The sequence below is a fragment of the Grammomys surdaster genome, unplaced genomic scaffold (assembly GCF_004785775.1).
Source record: "Grammomys surdaster isolate TR1022 unplaced genomic scaffold, NIH_TR_1.0 317, whole genome shotgun sequence".
In the NCBI taxonomy this organism is placed as follows: domain Eukaryota; kingdom Metazoa; phylum Chordata; class Mammalia; order Rodentia; family Muridae; genus Grammomys; species Grammomys surdaster.
Window position 1 is genome coordinate 712188 of NW_021604736.1, and position 17741 is coordinate 729928.

Below are 17741 nucleotides of genomic sequence, written 5' to 3' on the forward strand. Positions count from 1 at the left end.
CCCTCCCAACACCGGAGACAGCCCCCACCCAGGGAAGAAATGGCTCCAGGGGGCCGCGCTCTGGAGAGAGTGGTATCCTAGAGCCCCTAGGAGAAAAGACAATTCAGAGATGCTCAGCCTCATTCCAAGTGCTGCAGGGCAGACACTCCCATCGGAGAGATGGGGGTCAGAGACGTCTCTTCCAGGGAGCTTCAGAGACAGCTCTTGCCTGGAAAAAGAGCCGGCCCAAGACTGACTTGTCTTAGGTACTCCCAGGAACCCTGGGAGGTAAACAGGCTCCCTAGAGAGCCTGGGTAGGGAAAAGAGACATGTTCCCATGGTCCCCAGTGGGAAACCATGTCCCCAGAGACTCCCAAGGGGAGACATAAGGAATAGGGAGCCACCAGGTTCTGGATGCCTAGAAACAGCTCCCCTCCTAATGTGAGACATGCTTCTTCAGGTACCCAAGAAATATGTCCCCACATACCCTTCCCCTACTAACAGACATGCTCTGAAGTAGAGAGATGGGGACCAACTTGGTCCCCTCTAGGAAGACACTGACTGGGTCAGGCTGGGTTTGAGGGGGGTCTCCTCTGGCCAAATGTCGCCTATTGGTACATAAAACTGTACGCGACACAAGGCATTGGGGAGGGGTTTCACAGACCTAGGACCAACAAAGCTAGCCCCTAGTGCTATCACCCACCCCCTGCCCACCTTTGGTTTCACCTCTTGAGTGCCCAGGTGGTGACAGACTCAGTACCCTTACCCCAACCAGGGGGTCAGGGCCCTGCCTTTGCCTGTGGAAGGACTTCTGCTCTGTGCTTCTGAGCCTTCACAGCCATCTAGGCTACCCCCTTCCTTCTGGCTTCTCCATTGTGCAAAATGTTCCTCTACCCTCCTGCTCAGTGCTCAGGAGTCTCCAAGGCCAGGTCAAGGTACCCAAGCCACCAGGGGCCTCCAGTGGGAGTCTATTGACCCCGGGATGCCTCTTGGCTGGACTACCCTCTCCATTGAGCAGACGGGCCTCATACAATCTATTTGTCCAGATCCTAACCTTCAGGACCCAGGACAGCCCTCAGGCCACTGCCCAACTAGCCGGGCACCTCATGCTACCAGCTCTGCCACTATTGCACCTGCCCCATTTGTGCAGGGGAAAGGGGCTGTGTCTTTAACAAGCCCCTGGCCCACTTTCTGGGCCTCCCCCAGGGATGGGAGCCTTTGGCTAACCCCTAGACCTGGCTGTTGTCACCTTAGCCACCCTACCCACTGCCCTCCATAGAAGGGCTGTAGATGCCAGGGCCACCACCCTAACAGTGCACTCCTTCCCAGCACTGTTACCCCAAAGACAAGTGGGGGTAAGGAGGCAGAGAATAGGGTGATTCTACAGCCCCTGGCTTCTCTGGGGGTGGGAGTAGGGTCTCTGGAGTTACAGGAGTCAAGACTCCAGCAGCACAGCTCCCAAAGGCACCAGACAACCCAGCAGCCTGTCCACCCCTTCCACAATGGGCCACCCTCCCCAAGCTTAGACTAAGTCAAGTGGGAGCCATACCCTGAGTCTCCAGCCTCCCAGCCTGGGCCCTTGGGGAGCTGGAGAGGTAGGGGCCAAGGCAGTGGGGGCTTCTGGAAGGAAGAGAGGCCTAGGCTATGAGATGGCCACAGTGGGAGATGGGGGGGCTCTGCAGGATACCCCTCACACCTCGGCCCCCCGAGGTGAAGAAAAATTCCCCACCTCAACATGGCTGACTGGGCTTCTCTGCCCCCTAACCTCCCTACCCCCTCCCCATGGGACCCCTGACCCTGGTGAAGGGAAGCCCAACTGGAAGAAGGGGCTTGGAGCCCAGGGTGCCCTGAGGCAGCCCTTCCCACCCCCTGAGATCAAGGCAATGGTGGTTTTACAGGCTGACGGGTCAGTCATGGCAGGGGCTGGGGGCTGGGGGGCAGGGAGGAAGCAAGGTCCCCCATATAGGAGGCAGCAACCAGCCGCCCCCTGAGCAAACTTTCCTGCTCCCAACTCACCCAACCGGGCCAGAGGCACAGTCATCCCATCCCTGTCCAGCTGCCCCCCCACAGCCTCAGGGCCCCTCTTGTGATGCTCATCTGGGTGTGGGAGGCCAGTCTGAGCGGGGATCCCCCCCCCCAGGGCACAGCGCAACAGTTCCAAAAAAATAGAGATTTGTATTTAAAAAAAAAAAATTAAATAAAAGCCCAGCTCTGCTGATAGGCGAATGTTACCCCTGTCCCCACCCCCACCCCCCCTTTGTTTCCTTGGCCTGCACCCCCATCCCACCACGGCCCCAGGGGTATTTACAACATGGAACAGTAGAGGCCTGGGGGGGGCACTGCGGCAGGGAAGAGGGGCACAGGGCAGGTCCCCCCCCAGAGGGGCCCCCCAAGACAACACAACATCAACAAGAAAAGTTGCAAATCAGGCAGAAATGGGGGACATCATTCCAAGGTCCTTATATACAGACACCGCAAGACCAGCAGGGAAGGGGGTGCCCAGATGGGATCAGGCATGAGCCTGTGACAGGCAGGTGGGCCAGCCCAGGAGCAGTACTGGAAGAGGCCTTCACAGCACTCTCACCCCAATCCCCACCCCACCTTTGGTAACAACAGCCCTTCAGAGAGCCCCTGGTGGTGGAAAGTTTCCTTTGAGCATTCCCAGGGAGTAAGTCCCCTAGTTTACCCAACTGCAAGGCTACACTGCCCTGGTCAGCCATGCAGAAAACAATGAGTTAAAGTGTGCTGCCCACTCTTGACTCCACCATCTGCCCAAAGCAAGGGGTGCTCCCTAGAAGTAGATGGAAGGGAGCCCAGTCATTGCAGAGGAGCCCTCGAGGGCATCCGCTGGGTGGAGCCCCATAGAGGGGGAAGAAGGGGCTCCTTGGAGCTAAGGGGTAGGAATGGGGGAAAGGACTTGGACCCTGCATGGGGGCAAGGGCCAACGTGGTCTTGAAGCCAGTACTCCCACGGATCGGGCCCTGGCCACAGAGTCCACGCTGGAGGGAAGGAGTGGGGTCCTGGAATAGACCCAGTTGGGAGCTGGCCGGCGACTGGGGGAGGGGTGGCCGCCGGCCAGAAGGGGGCTCACAGGTAGATCTCACGCTTCGCGGCGGTCTGGGCAGATGCCGGTGTGGCTGTGGGTGGGAAGTCCGAGGTCTGGGTCAAGGGAATCTCCTCCAAGGTGGCCGAGTCCTTGCAGGAGTCATGGCTACTGTGGGAGAAGGCACTGTAGGAGGGCAGGAGGCGCACGGGGGCCGTTTTGGTGTTCCGGTCTTCCGGGGGGCTGGGGCTTCCGGCGCCCGCAGGCTCCTGCCCTCCTCGGTCCTGGTAAGGCACGAAGGTGGAGAGTTTGAGGGCGCTGCTCTTGGTCCGGCGGCTGGGAGACGACTGGCCAGGCATCCAGCATGTGTCAGAGTGACCAAACTCGCTGCACTCCCGGGTACATGTGCCGGTCATGGCGACGTCCGGCAAAGGGCGGAGGTCTGCAGGAGAGCAAGAACAGCCATTAGGGATGGCAACCTCAAAAAGCTCTGCTCCATGGCCTCTTATTATCAAACACATTCTGCTCTTGAACTGAGGTGCGGTTCCTCCTGCCCACCGAGCTCAGAAGCTCACACCCCTCAGGCAAGCCCGGCCTTCTCTATCCACCTGTGGCCAGCTGTCACTATTTCACTGCCCTCTAGGTCAGTCCTCCCTCCCCCCCCACCCCCCTTAAGTAGGAGCAATTCTTTCAGCCTCTCTCCAGCACTCTTCTCTCTTACAGACACCGAATCTGCCTTCAGACAGGTGCACAAGCAGCTCATCTACGAACCCTCACCTGTCTCCAGACAGATTCAAGGAATTCCACCTTCAGATAGGGTTGACGAAACCCCATTGTAATTTAAACCCCCCCGCAACACACACACGTACAGAGTTATGGTTATACAAATCTACTCCCATCAGATACTTGTCCCCAAAGACTGCACACCACTGTTCCCAGACAAAGACTGCACATACCTTCCAAGTCCCCTCAAGCCTTACATGCTCCCAGCTTCCTCAGAACCCCACCACACCCTAGCAGAGCAATGTTTTACTTTAAAGCCAAGGGGAGAAGGAGAGGAGACGAGCGTCTATGTGGATTGTTCACATGTAAGCGCACACACGCACACACACAACAAGCATACACATGCAGCCCCTGCCCACCTCACACCAGCCCCTCACCAGCCACCACCCTGGCCTTGCCCCCAGCTCCCTGCCCAGAACACCCACGGGAACAGGAGTTGGCCGCCTGACATCAGCAGTAGCCAGTGTGGTTGCTGGGCAGCAAGAATCTCCATGGGAACGGCTGGGCCATGAGCACTTCCTGTCACAGCTGCCCCTGGGCCGCCCTCACTTAGGGACAGCACCAGGCGGTGACCCCCCTCAGGGACATGACTGAGAAGCTTTGCCTCCAGCAGGGGCTCCCCCAGCAATACCCACCCTAGCTTGGCCTCCTGCCAGTACAAGGTGAGGAGGGGGATGGTCTTGTTGTTAACCCTCAAAGTGCCAAAGCTCTGTAGTTCAAGCTTGGGGGACCTGGTATTGCACAGAGCACTGGGTGGGCGGGGCTGGGTGCTGGAGCGAGTCCCATAGACCCCAGACCCCAGAGCAGCTCCCACCTACCTGGCACTCTGCCTCAGGGCCTGCTCCGGCCAGCCGGCTCTGCGCGGGCACAAAAAGGACGAGACTGGTATGAGGTCACGCATGGAGTGGCAGGAGAGGGGGCAGAGGGTGCTCTGGGCCCAGGGCCTGGCAGGTTAAATGAGGCCCTACGACTCAGGGTGAAGCCTGGGACTTCTCATCTTTTGGGAGGAGGGAGACTTTGGACTGAGAGAGGTCTGAGACTCAAGAACAGCTCTAAGTCAGTCTTTCCATCCCAAGGGCTGGCTTATTTAGAGTCTCCTCCACAGACTGCCACAGATGCCTTCTCTCACACACGCACACACACCTGTGCACACACACATGTGTAGTACCGGCACACTCTCACAGTATATCTCACCATCCGTTCCCACACTCACCTCTCCTCCAGCTCCTCCCTTCAAACCCCCCTCGAGGCAGGCTCACCCTCCCAGACTTCCTTCCTTGGCTCTTCCTTAACCAAACCTTCTCCTGCTTTTCTCCTGGAGGAGGGGGAGAGTTTATCCTTCCCTCAATTCCTCAGAGCATCCAGGTGCTATCATGAGAACAATCATGCTCTTATCTCAAACCCTCTCACTCACTTCGGGACCACCATCCCCCTTCCAGCCTCCTTGCCATTATCTGAACTTCCTGGTCACCATTTCCAGGATCCCTGTGGCCAGGAAGGCAATGTAAGGTGATGCTGAACCCAAAGGCCATGGAGTCACACTTAGATATAAATCCCTCACAGGCCTGTCACTTTCTAGATGTGTAACTTTGGCCAAAAATCACCGCCCACCCTTCCCGAGTCTGTTTCCCAGACTGACCAACCATAACATGAATATCACAGAGTTCTCAGGTGAGGACTCGTTTACGAGAAGACATATATCTTAAAGTATGGTGCTGCTACAGTAGAGCTCAGGACATCCTGGAGGAACATTTTAAAGCATCATCACCTCTCTTGGATTTTTACTCATTTCTGGGTGCCTCAGCCTGCTGATGCTCCTTACCGTTCTCGGGGTGCTCCATTTCACCTATGCTGCCGTCAGGGGTGGTGCGCTCATAGTGGTCCTCAGGGAGAGCCAGGGGACCAAGTCGGGGACCCGAGGATGACTTGCTAGATGGCGTTTCAGACTCTTCCAGGCCACTGTCATAATAACTGTGCTGTGATGGGTCCTGCAGCTCCTGGGCCTGACTGGTGGCCGAGAACGTAACACGGCGGTGAGGTAACTGTGGGGAGAGAGAGTATTACTCTTGGCTGGCTAGCCACCTCCATAGGTCCCAGCACCATACCAGTCCCCAAGCCCAACAAGACCCTCTCAGGCCTCAGCAAGCAGCCAAGAAGAGGCCCAGCCCCTTAGTAAAGCATAGGCCCCAGAAAGCACAACCTCAAGCAGAGATGCCTCGTAACTCAAGGCTGGCTTCTAGCACAGCCAAGTCCACACACTGAAAGTCCCAACACAGCATAGGTCCCACTGTTATATCACAGCCCCCAGACCTCCATCCCATCCCTAACCGAGCACTGCACCGCTTCAGCACAGCCCTCCTGGCTCTAGCCCAGCTTCCCGATACAGGCATGGCCATCCTTGCCTTTCCAGAAGAAGCACCAGTAAAGAGTACAGCCCAAGAGCAGAACAGCATAGTCTCAGCCAACTCCAAATGCCAGCCTGGCCTCTAAACACCAGCACAGGCCTCAAGCTTCTCAAACAGCTTTCTGAAAGCAGAGGACTCCTAATTCCCAATTTGCTCCTCTGCACAGAAGAGTCTAAGTGTACCTTCTAGGCTTGAGTTCCTCACCTGTCTCACTGCTCTGAAACTTGCCATTGCTTCCATCCAAAAGGTACCAACCTCTTGCATCTTGCTCCTCAGACCAAGTCTGTAGTGCTGAGGCCTCAAAGAGCCCCATCCTACTGAGCCCTCAACTCCCCCTACAAATCCCTTCATAGAGGCCCGGGTGTGGGAGCAGATGGAGAGAGGGAACCTGTTGAGAAGTCAGACCTGTGGTGTCAGAGAACATAATTGGAACCTCTCAGTGCTCCATGGGGGCTTTAGAGGACAAGACCCTGCCTGGTAGAGCAAGTGACACTTGTCAAGGATTAGGAAGGCTCTTCTCCATGGAGACCCCTCTAGGAAATGAAAAGACCTAGGAGGGACTTCCTGCTTGGTGGAACCAGACAAATGTAGACTGGGTGCTGGCATTGGGAGAATGGAATGGTGACAGGCTGTTTCCTGCCAGTAAGTTCTGTCTGCCTGCCACGGGTTAATGATCAGACCAGGAACCTGGCAACCTCAGCCTGGCACTTGGCATAGCCATCAAGCCACCCACCTGGGACCTCCACTGGTTTTCCTGCCAACCAGAAATTAGGAGTTAGGGAGGGCACAGATCCTGGGCCCCTGGAGGCCAGAGGAGCAACAAGGCCCAGGTCCTGTTGATGAGTCAACAGACTAATCCTCCAGGACAGAAGTGCTTTGTGTCAGCTCTGTGGCCCTTTCATAAGAGGTCAAGGAAATAGTCAAAAGAAATAATCTCAAGTTTGTAAGCCCACACTCTCATTCCCCAGCCCTTCTGTAACCCCCTATTAATGTCTGGGATTTGGGGTCGGGGTTGGGGTATCAGGATGAGGAGTTTTACAGCAATAGGAAGGCAACTCACTGCTACCTCAATATTTTCAAGAACCCAGATGATGCAAGGTCTGAGTAAGGAACAAAGTCTCTAAAACTGACCTGCACCTTTGGGGCTAGCAGGTTATAGATGAGCAAGGTCCACCTGGTATTGGGACAAGCAGGTTCCAGGATGGTCCTCAAGGGCACAGGGCAGCCCTTCTCTGAAGAACCTGGTAATCAAATCCTTCGGTCCTGCATGTGGGCTTTTCACAGGGTTTTGCCTGTTTGGTTTTTGTTTTGTCTTTTTTTCCAGTGAAAAGCTGGGTGGTTACTCTCAACCTTAACTACTCAGGCAATTCTATCAAATCTTAAAAGACCAGGTCCCAAATCATTCCATCTCCAGTCCTGAAGGGCCTGAGACCTTGCTAAGCATTTTATGGGCTACCTACCTCTACAGACCCTCCCGATCCAACATGTCTGAAATGAAATTATTTTTCATCGATTGTCTTTCACACAGGCAGTGAGCTCATTACCATCCCGTCACCCACACTCTGAAAACTGATACCCACCTAGGAACCCTGGGAGTTTCTCCCTCATCCCCAACCCTGCTCCCTATCTATTAGGATCTTGGCTATTACTGGCCCTTCCTCTCTAAGTTCAGCCAGACCCATCCACCTGCCATCCTCATTGCCATCCGTAGTGCTCCATTGCTCCCCCCCCCCATACAAATGGGAATTGATTATGGCTTTACACAGGCTAAGCAGGGCAAGTGCGCCTTCTAAACTTCAGTTCCTCTAGGAAACAGATGTAAGGGACTTTTCTTCTTATGTGACATTTAGCAAGGTGTCTGGGCTCACTATACTCCATCCTACACCCTCCACTCTAACCAGAATGGGCCCCTTCCACCCTTTTTGCTTCCAACCTAGTCATACTCATCCCTGTTTCAAGAACTGGTCACACAGTGACCCTAGGCAAGAGGACCCTTCTGCCCAAATCCTACCCATCACTGACAAGCTGGCTCTGAGTTCCTATTCTCCCAGAAGCCATTCCTATTTCCCCTGTATTATATCCTAAAAGTAGGAGGAGGCATTAAAGTCAAACAAATGTGGGAAACTCAGTTATACAAGTTTAACAAGTTCAGCCTTTGTTACAGGGTTTTGCAGAACCTTTTATAGGCTAATGTGATAGCTAGTCTCTTGCTAACTTAATCATAAAATCATCTTTTAATTGTATAGTAGATAATGGCAGACTCTGGAAATCAGACTCTCTGATGCTATGTGCTTAAATTCTGACTCCATCAATGCCTGGTTTTCACTTACGTGAAGTAACTATAATAGACTGGCCTGTGTCACAAAGTTATGAGCCCAGAGTGAATTCACATATGGTACCTTGCACCTATCAAGGCTTCATGAAACTGGAAAGAATAGTAGTAATACAAGTTCCACAGAATCGAATGTGGTGGCACATGAATTAATTCCCGCACTAAGAAGGCAAAGGCAGTGGACCTCTATGAGTTCGAGGCTAGCCAGGTATACATAGCAAGTTCCAGGCCATTTAAGACTACATAATGAGACCTGTCTCAAACAAACAAACAAACAAACAAAAAACAAAAACAAACAAACAAAAAACACCCAAAACAATAGTTTTGCAGTATAGATAGGGAAGAGCATCCTATGGCCCTTCTCACTTGGCACTTAAGATTCATTTCACTTGGCAACCATTTTTCCATCAAAGCCGAGTACCATGCAGAGCCTGCAGTAGAAACTTGGCCTCTATGCTCCAATGATGACAACAGGTAGTGTGGGTTGGTAATACTCAAATGTTGGGAGGAGGTATTCAGTATGGTCCCATGGGTGGGTTGAGTTGGAGCCTAGTGAGGGACAAGCTTTCAGACTTTGAAGGGATAAAGGGATCAGCGAACTAGAAGGAAAGGAAGAAGCAACGGTTGCCAGGCAGAAATGGAAGAGAAAGAGTGCGAGCTTGGGAGTTTCTGGGGGTCACTTGACAGAGCCTGACTTCTCAGGAGAAAGAAGTCATAATTAGATATGACCTCCTCACACCCTACTTCTCCAAACTCTTCAGATTGTCTTTTCACTTTGAGGGTACCCCAGGGCTTTGGGAAGTTTATAGATGGAACCAAAATGGAAGCTGGCACCTTGGTCCTCCTGGGAGTGTCTCAAGCCTCTTTGGTCACCATGGAGATAAGTTGCCTCTGGCCTCAGAGACTCCTCTAGGACAGGAGGCCCCTCACCCACAACTTCCCACAGGCACAACCAGAGACAGGGAAGACCCAGGAGAGCAAGAAGTGAGAGACGGAGGGAGAGAGAGAGCTAGCTGGCAGTCCTGGCTAGGGTAAGGAAGTGAAGGAAGGGGAGGGAGGTGGTCTTGGACAGGAGGCAGAGCTAGGACACCTCATCCTATGACAATGGCTCATCCAAGCATAAGGGGACAAAGTGGGTCTCTGCAGTGTTGGAGAAGCACCTGTCTCTCCCAGGGCCCTCCCTCTCTGGAGCCCAGGCTGGTGATCATGGCGAGACACAGGGCCAGCTAATTGCTGAGTTGTTGGTGTGATAAAGAGGCTGAGAAAGGGACTTGAGGGAAGATCTTGCCCTGAGGGAAGGTGGATGGTGTAATGAAAAGGTTCTCTGGCTTCACCTGGGGCAGGAAGGCAGACTGTCACCCCACACAGGTGCTCTGGCGTCTCTCAGAAGCTAGGCAGGTGGAAAAAAACTCTCTTGGACCATTAGGACAGCCTCTCATAAACATGGGCTGAGGGAGCATGCTATTGTACTCCTCCATTTGAAAGTTGAAACTTTCTCCAGACATGGAAATGGGTGTTGGGGTAAGGCAGGAGATGATATGCTGAGACAGGCCTGAATAAAATAGGCAGGTCTAGGGAGCAGGGAGGGATAAAGGGTAGACATGGTGAAATCAAGGCAGGATTTGAGAACAAAACTACTTCCAGTCTCTCTCGCTGCTTCTCTCAGTTCCAAGAAAATAAGAAACCAAAACTCCAAAAATAGAGAACTTTATTGTAGGGCCACATGAATAGGGCTGGGGTAGGGGGTGTGGGCCAGTCCCCTGGGGCCTGGGGATGAGGAAGAAGTTAATACACAGTACATATTAGAAGGCACAAGTGGGGAGGTTCCCCCCTCCCCAGCAGAGTCCCCACCCAGATTCTAGGTCTTCCGTGTCCCCTCCAAAGAAGCACCTATATAAGCTGATCTCCAATAGAGACCCAGGTTTGGAGTAGTCTTCTCCCGTATCTGCCTGCACCCTTCTGTCTCCAAACCTATAAACCCGCCCATCAGCGCCACCTGAAAGACTCAGTAGCTAGCTAGTTCAGCATACTGGGATCTGACAAGTCACAGACTTGTGAGGAGGGGCAGGGAAGATACAAGAACCCCCTATCAGTTTCCACTCAGCCTAACCCTCCATGTCTGGGCAAGGCAGCAGGATCCTTAGTCGAGGCCTCAGTACCCTGAGATCAGTGTTCCCACCTCCCACAGTTAGCTCAGGATGCTCCCATATGATCTAGTTGATCATGGCAGGCAAGACACACCTGCTCTATCACTCCCACACTTCGGTCCAGATGGCCCCATGGTAGGGGTGGGGTGGGGGCTGGGGCGTGCTAAGCCGAAAGGGCTGGCCTACCTGCTTGCTGGGGTATTTGGGGGGGTTGGTGCGATAGCTGTAGTCGGAGTACTGCTCGGAGCCCGTGGACGTGGTGTCCCCAGTGCCCACAAATGTGTTTGCAGGCGGCAGGTCCTGCACCACTTGGTGCTTCTTGGAGGCCGAGGGTGACTGGGGTTGCAGCTGGATAGAAGGCAGTGGGGAGTTGGAGCGGTAATGGCGGCCCAAGTCAGGGCTGCCTGGTGGGTAGTTGAGGGGTAGATGGATTCGGGGACTGTCCCCGGGGGCATCGCTCATTAGGTTGAACTTGAGGGACTTCTGTAGCCCAGTGTCATCTTCATCCTCCACTGGCTTCACAGGTTTCGGGGACTTGCTTTTCTTCCCCTTGCTCTTGTTTCCCTTAGCAGCTTTGCCGCTGGGCTTGGGGGCGTACAGGTCCTTAGTCTCCTTCTTACCAGCCTGGTAGCCACTCTTGGCCTCCCGCTGCCGGCAGTAGCGCACGAGTACAGCCAGCGCGATGAGTAAGGCGACAGCCACCACACCGGCTACAACACCAAAGAGAATGTTGCCACGCTGCTTGGACCGCTCATATTCTGGATCGCCAGCGATGTCAATATCCAGGGGCGTGTCCAGGCTATGGACAAGGAGGGTCTCTAGCAGCGTGCGGTTGGCTAAGGTCTCATTGACATAAAGGTGGACCAAGGCTGTGCCATAGCGAGGGGGCTTGCCACGGTCGCTGACTTTCACCACGAGGCGGTGTAACCCGTGGTGGCGCCGTTCAATTTCCTTCTCCAGCGTGATGGCGCCTGAATGTGATCCGATCTGGAAGAGTCCATAAGGGTTGCCGCCCGCGATGCTATAGGTCAGCTCAGCATTGATACCAGAGTCAATGTCCTCTGCTGTCACCTGGCTGACTGTCTCACCAAGACGTGTCTGCGGGGTCAGCAGTCGGTGAGATGTGTTGGAGGGGGCGGTGATAAAGGGTGCATTGTCATTCTCATCCAGCACATTGATGGTGACACCGACATACGCAGAACGAGGTGGGACACCACCATCTACGGCCTTCAGTTGGAAGGTGTAGGTACTCTGTTGCTCCCGATCAAAGCTCAAACTGGATAAAATGGTCCCTGTGCCATTCTGGATAACAAAGTCACCATTGTCCTGCTCTACTGAGAGCTGCACCCGGGCATTCTCCCCCTTGTCTCCGTCAATGACAGTCACCATACCCACTGGACTCAGCGCTGGCATGTTCTCCATCACTGAGAAGTTGTAGCCACTCAGCATAAATTTGGGGTCATTGTCATTACAGTCAAGCACATTGACAAGGACTGTGGCCGTGCCCTGAAGACTGGGACTGCCCCTGTCCGCTGCCACAACCTTCAGCTCATAGCTGTCTCTCTGTTCCCTATCCAGTGATGTCTTTACCCGGATCTCTCCATTCTCGGGTGAGATAGTGAAGAGCCCTTGAGCAGCTGGCTCAGGTTCCAGAGAGTACACCAGCTCTGCATTAGAGCCAGAGTCAGCATCACTGGCCGTGACCTCGGCCACCACTTCACCAGGCTTGTTGTTTTCTGGGAAGGCAACTTCAGTGATGCTCTGGGTGAAGACAGGGGCGTTGTCATTGACGTCTACCACCTGCACCTTGAGGGAGTTGGTGCTTGAGAGTGGAGGGTTGCCGGAGTCCACAGCCACGATCTCAATGGTGTAGTCTTTGACTTTCTCATAGTCAAGAGGGGTGGTGGTCTGCAGAAAGTACTTCTTCTTGCTGTCGCTGCCTGTCTCACTGGCCTGGCGTAGCTGGAAGGGTACATCACCTGCTACTACACAGGTGACGGCTGCATTCTCTCCCTCATCTCGATCAGACACCTGCACCAAGGCCACAGCGGTCTCCTCTGCCACGTCCTCTGATATGTTAGCCATTCCATCTTGATGAGTCACCAGCCCTATGCCTCGGATCTCAATGGTAGGAGCATTGTCATTCATGTCTTTCACAGTCACAACTACCTGGGCTCGGGCACTCTTGGGGTTGGCGCCTCGGTCCTTGGCAAGCACTGAGAAACGTAGAGTGCTTAGTTCCTCACGATCCACAGGGCCCTGGACGGTGATAAGTCCAGTGTTTCTGTCTAGTCGCAAAAGGCGCCTGACAACCTCAGGTGCCTGGTGGAACGTATAGTCAATCTCCGCATTGGCACCTTGGTCCGAGTCATTAGCTTTCACCTGCAGGGAACAGGGACAGGTTAGTAAGCTAGAATGCACGTGCTGCTAATGTCCTTTCCCGCAAGCACATCAGTGATGTTAACTTAGCACCCTTTCCAAAAGCCGCACACGGTACAGTCTTTTCCCTAGGCCTGGCACTATGGAAGACACCGCTAACCTATTTTCCTAAAGAGCCCAGATGCAGCTTGCAAATCCTTCTTAGTGACGCTGTACCACCAGGACTGGGCAGAATTATATTCTACTCTTCATTGGAACCAGTCCACCTAAGCACAGAGAGGAGAAACTAATAAGCATTTCAGACAAAAGAACTGTCCCTCCCCCCCCCACCCCCCACCCCCCCGCCTTCCAAAAGGATGAGAAGGGGTTTGAACAGTGGAGATCTAGACGTGCACAACTTATGTGCATACCTTGTATACCTTGACATACATACACACAAGCATGGGACTGTAAGCAGTGATTTTATTTGAGTTCAAGAAGGTGTGTTTGTTCATGTGTGCGCATGCATCAGTGGAGACCCCCATGCCCAGCTAGAGGCCCCAGGTGAGGGGATTTCTATTGAAAGCAGCCAGGTAGAGATACGGGTCAGAAAGAGCCCAGCAGGCCCAGCCCAGCCACTGCTGTCAAACTGGGGAAACCTGTTTCTGTAGCTCCTTAACTGTTGTCTGCTGCTGGCAAGGCACCAGTGGAGGAATCCGGCCTGAGCCTGAGGCCAGAAGGGAGGGGTTGGTGCAGGCCACAGAGCCTGCTGGCAGCGGGCTGGGCTTCCAGCACCAAACAATGAACTGCCTGTCCCTTTGCAGTGGGCACGCCCTCCCACGCCAATGCCGCCCTGCACTGGGACCATATCTATACAAACATGGGTGGTAATGGGGCAACAGAAGCCAGGTGGGAATGGCCATGAGGTGCCACTGGTGAGGGGTTGGAAGTATTTACATCCAAACAGAATGTAATGAAGTGTGTGTGTGTGTGTGTGTGTGTGTGTGTGTGTGTCAGGGGAGAGGGTGGGAGGAGGAGTAGGCATAACTTGGCAGAGCCTCTAAGGAGCAAAATGAAAGCCTTGAGTTCAAATCCCAGCTCTACTGCTTTCCAATTAGTTATATGGTTTTGGGCCAATTATTTAATCTTCCCAAGCCTCACTCTACGCATATATAAAATGGGGAAGAATAATAGAACGTATTTCATAAGATTGTGATGAAGGTTAAGCGGGATAATATAAAGAAATACCTAATACTGCCTAGACCATGGTGAGTGTGCTTAACTAATCCCTCTTTCCTTTTTCTCTGTCAATCCTTCATTCATTCATTTACCCGGCCATCTGTTTCTAAGGAATCCAATTACACAGTGCTGCGCACTAAACCCAGAGGCCCTCTCGCCACTGTTGGACTTCCGTCCTCCTTAGGAAGGAAACTCCATCCATTCCTGTCAAGGCTTTTCTACAGGGAAGACTCCTGGTCAAGGGCTCCCAGCCACCTCGGTGTCCCTTTGAACCTACCCCTCTTGCCCTCTCCCCACCCCCAACAGGGTCTCTCTGTGTAGCCCCGACTGTCCTGGAACTCGCTCTGTAGACCAAGCTGGGCTCAAACTCAGAGAGCCTCCTGCCTCTGCCTCTCACATGCTGGGATTAAAGGTGTGAGCCACCCCTGCTCCTTCACACCTTTGTAGGCAAACCTCTAGCTTTTCCCTACCCAGCCCCACTGTGCCCATCACCAGCATTCTGTCAGTGATGGACAGCTCTCCCACGACCTCCCTGTCTCTAGACTGGTCATCTCAATTCGTAGCTATCTCCTTCCCCCCAGCGCTCATCTTTTTTCTGTTTATGACTCCTAGCTTTCCACTCCTGCTTCGTTCTAACTCTGCCTCTTTCCTATCCACTCTTCAGTACTGCCAACCTCTAAGGACTCTGTATTTCTGGCATCATCTCACCGGAGGATGTAAAGATAGACTATAAGACATGAGCTAAGGTGGGCTCTGACCTCAGGCAAGTTTAGAAATCTCTATGGGCTCAGCTTCCTGTCTATAAAATGGGGATAATGTTCACTTACCTTGTACTATAAGAATTAAATTATATAATACACATAGTGCATTTAGAACAGCGCCTGGCACCTAGGCTATTATTATTCACCATTCTGAATGACTGTCTTTCTATTCTTTCTCAGCCTCATTTCTATATTCTCGTCCACCAGCCTCTAGAAAAGATAAAAACTGCCACCCACTCACTTCGGCTCCTGGACCCAGAATGAAGGGTCTCTCAGGTTGGGTAACGGTGTCCAGGCCGGCTGCTCTCCCTTTGGTTTGCTCATTTCATGGACAGAGATAGCTTCAGCCCATGGGGAAGGAGAAAGAGGATGGGGCTGGCAGGAGGCCAAGGGCTGAGATGGCAGCAGGAGATACACCCACCTGTCTGCAGGGACGCTTCTCTGCTCCTTCCCGGGCCTCAGCCCCACCAAGCTGCTGCCCAGCCCCTGGGGCAGTTCCCATGAAGAAGGGTGCTGAGAACTTTCAAAGAGTTACTGACCCCTCTGCACTCATCTTAAACACCACATACCAATGACACCTCATAGCTGGAGAAGAAGGCAAGCATACGAACAGTCTATGAGATTTGTTAAAAGCAAGGAGCCCTCCTGGCTGACACAATCTCAGGACTCTGTTGGGCAGGGACACAATCAGGTGCCTTCGGCTGAAGCAAAAATCTCACCAGGCTAAAGGGACCTGCCCCTGGGTAGGAGAATGGATCCTCTTACGGCAGGAGAAGATCTACTGGGTAAAAGATGGATTCCTTGATCCAGTCTGGGCTAAGGAAAGGGCATTCTCTGAGCTTGGAGCAATTTCACTTCCCAGAAGTTCCCCTAAGTTGAGTCTGACAGGGAGGTATGAGGCTCTGGAGATGCTCTGCCGCTGTCATCTAAGTAGTCTGATAGTGGAAGAAAGTACCACTTCTCGAGGTGGAGGAGAGGAAGCAGGTAAGAAATTCTGCTTTGGCTGGGGCTGAGGAGAAGGAAAGACAAGCCCCACAGCATTCTGTTTTGTTATTTCCCTAAGTGAAGGAATCTTTCACCTGCTTTTGGCAGATCCCATCTCTAAAGGTGGCTCACCCTGACAGGTTAGATGGAGTGGGCCTCTTACCTGGATGACCGAGTGGCCAATAGGACTATTCTCAGACAGCTCGGCTTCGTAGGTAGGCCGCTCAAACTTGGGAGCGTTGTCATTTGTATCAAGCACAGTGACACGAAGCAGGGCACTGCTGGCACGTGGAGGACTGCCGCCATCTTGTACCTTGATGGTGAGGTCGTAGGAGTCCCAACGTTCACGGTCCAGGTTGCCCATGACAATAAGCTGTGGCTGCTTCTCCTCCTGGTCCTCGGCCACCTGCAGTCCAAATAGCTCCTGGGCCTCAGGCCCAGCCTGCAGCTCATAGGATGCTACACCATTGGGGCCAGCGTCACGGTCTGTGGCCAGTGGGATGGGGAAGAGCGAGCCGATGTTGGTGTTCTCAGGGATAGCCAGGGTGATGACTGGTGAGGCAAAGTTTGGCGTGTTGTCATTGATATCTTGCACCTCTATCTGGCCCTCTAGCAGCCGGGGGCTGCCGTTCTGCACGAGGTCCGTGATTGACACCTCAAACTCCAGGATACAGGGATTCTCAGGGATCTTGTTCTGGCATTCACGGAGCCCCTCTCGATCAATGGAGGTCTCTGTGGTGAAAATGTCTCCAGTCTTGCCATCCACTCGAAGATACGGAGCACCTACCTCTAGTTTATACAGATGACCCACGTCAGGCAAACCGTAGTCGGCAGCAAGGCTCCCAATGAGAGTGTTGGGCGGCTGTTCCTCTGGCACCTTGTATACTATCTGGGTGGTATGGCTGGCAGACGGAGCCAATAGGAGCAGCAGTGCCAGCAGTAAGGGGGGCAGCAGCAACCGCTGCCCCCCAGGCCCTGGGCTGGGCCTCAGAGGCCCCATCCTGGCAGGCTCCAGAATCAGGAGAACTATAAGAAGACACAAAGTAGAGGCCATCAGCTATGAAGAAGAAACTGACTCTGAAGTCTGCCAGAGCCACACACCACCCCCCACACACACACCCCGTTCTCCCTTTCCCACTGATACACCATTCTCCCACAAGGAGAGTCAATCCTAGCCCAGAACTGTGATTCCAGAACCCAGAGCCTCACCCACAGTGGGGTGCAGCAGCTGTGTACGACCCAGCTGGAGAAGCTGATAAAGCGACAGGCAGGTCTACAGCAGCTCCTGCCCATGGCACGCCCTTACCCAGCTGACGTTCCCTGGGTACCGCCCCCCATCCGCTTTCAGCTCTAAGCTTTGCACAACGCCTCCTTCTCATCAGCATCTTGCCTTAGTCACCCATGGTAATTACCCTGATACTAAGATAGGGAGCAAAACCAAGTGGAAGGGTTAGGCCTGGGACATCTCCAGTTGGAGCACTCCGCCCCACGTCTCTAGTACAAAGCAGCATGCGTTTGTCCCTCAGACACCGCGGACCCTGAGAGACAGCACCCAGCACCCTCACTGGCAGCCTTGCTGCGGACTACTTGCCCATACGTCCCACCCATACTAGCTGGAGGAAGAGTGCTTCACCTCTCTGTCGTGGGTATGAGGTATTATAGCCCAAATCCTTCGTTTCTGACAAACAGCATCCACAATCCCCAGTGTTC

At 53.6% G+C, this 17741-nt stretch overlaps 1 protein-coding gene across 3 annotated transcripts in view; it reads right to left on the minus strand.

Moving 5' to 3' along the window:
* Positions 1-2164: 2164 nt before the first annotated feature.
* The window catches only part of Pcdh1 (protocadherin 1), a 23204-nt gene continuing 7627 nt past the window's right edge, over positions 2165-17741 (minus strand). The window contains exons 2-5 of one of the 3 annotated variants that reach the window (XM_028777926.1): positions 16195-17057; positions 10876-13071; positions 5628-5847; positions 2165-3464 (exon numbers count right to left, since the gene is read on the minus strand). In XM_028777926.1, the coding sequence (XP_028633759.1) occupies positions 3067-3464; positions 5628-5847; positions 10876-13071; positions 16195-17031 (3651 nt within the window). In that variant the 5' untranslated portion in view covers positions 17032-17057 and the 3' untranslated portion in view covers positions 2165-3066. Of the gene's footprint in view, positions 3465-5627; positions 5848-10233; positions 13072-16194; positions 17058-17741 lie in introns of those variants that run through there. The other 2 variants (XM_028777925.1, XM_028777927.1) reach the window with 2 other exon arrangements.